At 45.5% G+C, this 3,077-nt stretch overlaps 1 protein-coding gene across 1 annotated transcript in view; it reads left to right on the top strand.

The window, feature by feature from the left end:
• The window catches only part of LOC135105283 (prostatic spermine-binding protein-like), an 838-nt gene extending 434 nt beyond the window's left edge, over window positions 1–404 (top strand). The window contains exons 1-2 of the mRNA XM_064013505.1: window positions 1–43; window positions 399–404. The exon at window positions 1–43 is cut by the window's left edge and continues 434 nt beyond it. Coding sequence (XP_063869575.1) covers window positions 1–43; window positions 399–404 — 49 coding nt within the window. The remainder of the gene's footprint in view (window positions 44–398) is intronic.
• Window positions 405–3,077: the final 2,673 nt, after the last annotated feature.

The following is a 3,077-nucleotide window of genomic DNA, read 5'->3' as shown; positions in this document are numbered from 1 at the left end:
GACTGTAGTGGATGACTTGACTGTAGTGGATGAAGGCTTGACTGTAGTGGATGAAGGCTTGACTGTGGTGGATGAAGGCTTGACTGTAGTGGATGAAGGCTTGACTGTAGTGGATGAAGGCTTAACTGTAGTGGATGAAGGCTTGACTGTAGTGGATGAAGGCTTAACTGTAGTGGATGAAGGCTTGACTGTAGTGGATGAAGGCTTAACTGTAGTGGATGAAGGCTTGACTGTAGTGGATGAAGGCTTGACTGTAGTGGATGAAGGCTTGACTGTAGTGGATGAAGGCTTGACTGTAGTGGATGAAGGCTTAACTGTAGTGGATGAAGGCTTGACTTTAGTGGATGAAGGCTTGACTGTGGTGGATGGCTTAACTGTAGTGGTTGCCGACTTGACAGCACTAGATGATGACTTTACTGTAGTGGATGACGGCCCTACAGTAGTGGATGATGACTTGGTGAGGACAGAGGACAGCAGAGGCGTGCCTGAGCCTGGCACGTAGAACACCCTGCCTGGGTACTTTCTTCCACAGATACGATCCACCAGGCGCCTCATCCGCTTTATCGGCTGTCTGTAGCGCGCTATCACTCTGTCTATTTTCCTCAGGGCCCAGTCGAACAGGCGCCTCTTGCACGCCCGGTATGCGTCCCTGATCACGAACCCGCACCAGTCGTCGAGGTGTGCCCAGGGCTCGGACTTGACGGAAGGGGACGGTGAGGGCGATACCATGACAGGGGAAATCATCTTTGGGACGGGAGGAGGCGAGTCCACGGGTATCATACGTGCCTTTGGTAACTCTCGCGTGCCGCATTCCGGGCAGAGGTCAACGTCTACTTTTATTTCTGCTTTCCCTGATTCAATGCTGCCTTTGTTAAAGGAATTCTCCTCCACGAGAGCCTTCTGTGGGAACTGAGGCTCGCTCGGTGGACAAGTGGCGGTGTTAAGGTGTTCACATTCTTGTCCTTCCTTTGTTTTTACTTTGTGAGTCACTGACAGCGGATTAGGAGAGAACGCATCGAAAACAATGTGAATGGTCTCCTGCATGTTTTCCGGATCCTGTAAACACTGAATGAGGTGTGTGGCGGCGATTGCTTGCTTCAAGATGGTCTTCTTGCCTCCTTTAACCTTCATCTTCACCCAGCAATCGGCGCCCAGTTCGCTTAGTACTTCTACGTTTGGTGTCACGCGGCAACGAGGAAACACACTCACTGCGTCAGTTGTCACCTTCTCCTGCTGGTCGGGGGGCAGATCAACGGTGATGATGGGGCAGAAGTAGTGCTTCTTCCACCACCAGCACCTCTTCACCCGCTGGGCCAGCAGGACGATGGCGGTCGCCTTCTTGTCTGAAGGAACACGCACAGCACAAGACACTTCCATTTCTCCAGCCATCTGGCAATTCTTAGATACTGTATATTTTGGTCGCAGGTATGAGTACTTAGCAGTTGTCTCCCACGCCCGTAGGGTCTTCACCTCACTCCACGGGTTCCTCACTTAGCTCCAAGCTGTCCAAGCAGGGAGTCCATGATTGGCTGGAGGCTGTCTTTGCTGATGGCTGATTGGCAGAGAGAGAGAGAGAGAGAGAGAGAGAGAGAGAGAGAGAGAGAGAGAGAGAGAGAGAGAGAGAGAGAGAGAGAGAGAGAGAGAGAGAGAGAGAGAGACTCTTACATACACACATAGATACGTTAAAAGGATATTAAGACACAGAAGAGAACGAATAATTACAGAAATAGAGAAAGATCCTCAATGAAAAGGGTGAGAGAGGAGCGCGGTGTGAGGAGTGAGGAAGGGGGGGTGAGGGGAAGTGCAACACCTTTCCACGTGAGGAGTGGATGATGGTACACTGACAAGAAACTGGTGGGTTGGTCAAGTTTAAATCATCAGAAACAGAGGAATCAAATCCAGGAGATCGACGTCAAAAAGAAAAGCGTGTCTCACAAATTTGCTGAGTTCCATCACTTCGTAAACATCCCACGTAAACTCCACCGACAAAAAGATGAACCCCGGGACATGGAACATTTCCACTCGTCTCGCCTGAACCCTCCGCCCTTGACAGTTTTAGTCACGTGACACACACACACACACACACACACACACACACACACACACACACACACACACACACACACCAAAACCAGTAAACAGTTAATATCAAAATTTTCTTAGTGTGTAAAGTGAATAGTAGAGGAGGAGGAGGAGGAGGAGGAGGAGGAGGAGGAGGAGGAGGAGGAGGGAAAGGAGAAGAAGGAGGAAGAGGAGGAGGAGGAGGAGGAGGAGGAGAAGGACAAGAAAAGAAAAGAAAAGAAAAAATAATAATAATAAGTAATGATAATAGTAACAATAATAATAATAATAATAATAATAATAATAATAATAATAATAATAATAATAATAATAATAATTTTTATTTTTATTATTATCATTATTATTATATAGATGATGAGAGAGAGAGAGAGAGAGAGAGAGAGAGAGAGAGAGAGAGAGAGAGAGAGAGAGAGAGAGAGAGAGAGAGAGAGAGAGAGAGAGAACTGGGGAGGGGGAAGGTGAGGATAAAGGAAGTCGATATTTTTAATTGCAATTACTATAACAGAAAAATATGTATGTATAGCCAAGTAATACATATGTAAATATTACATGTCAAAATGAAATGTATATCTCACGATTTTATGCAATATTTGCAATATTATCTTGCATACATTCCACATTATCATACAGAGTAACAGGTCTCACTCACTGCCCATTTCGAGACAGTGCCTGAGTTTATATTCTTTTTCTTCTTCACTTTCTTGCATAAAACAGACTTAAAAGCTGTTTTCCCTTTTTTTTTCTTTTTTTTTTTTACTCTCTTGCATAGGACTTGAACTTAATCCTTTTTTTCCTCTTTTTTTATGTAGAAGGGACACACTGGCCAAGCACAACAAAAATCCAATAAAAAAATGCCCACTGAAATGCCAGTTCCATAAAAGGGTCCAAAGCGGTAGTCAAAAATTGAAGAAGTGTCTTGAAACCTCCCTCTTGATGGAATTCAAGTCATAGGAAGGTGGAAATACAGAAGAAGGCAGAGAGTTCCAGAGTTTACC

The sequence above is a fragment of the Scylla paramamosain genome, chromosome 11, assembly GCF_035594125.1.
Source record: "Scylla paramamosain isolate STU-SP2022 chromosome 11, ASM3559412v1, whole genome shotgun sequence".
Classification (NCBI taxonomy): domain Eukaryota; kingdom Metazoa; phylum Arthropoda; class Malacostraca; order Decapoda; family Portunidae; genus Scylla; species Scylla paramamosain.
Note: the sequence above shows the minus strand (reverse complement) of the source record. Positions and strands in the feature narration are given on the sequence as shown.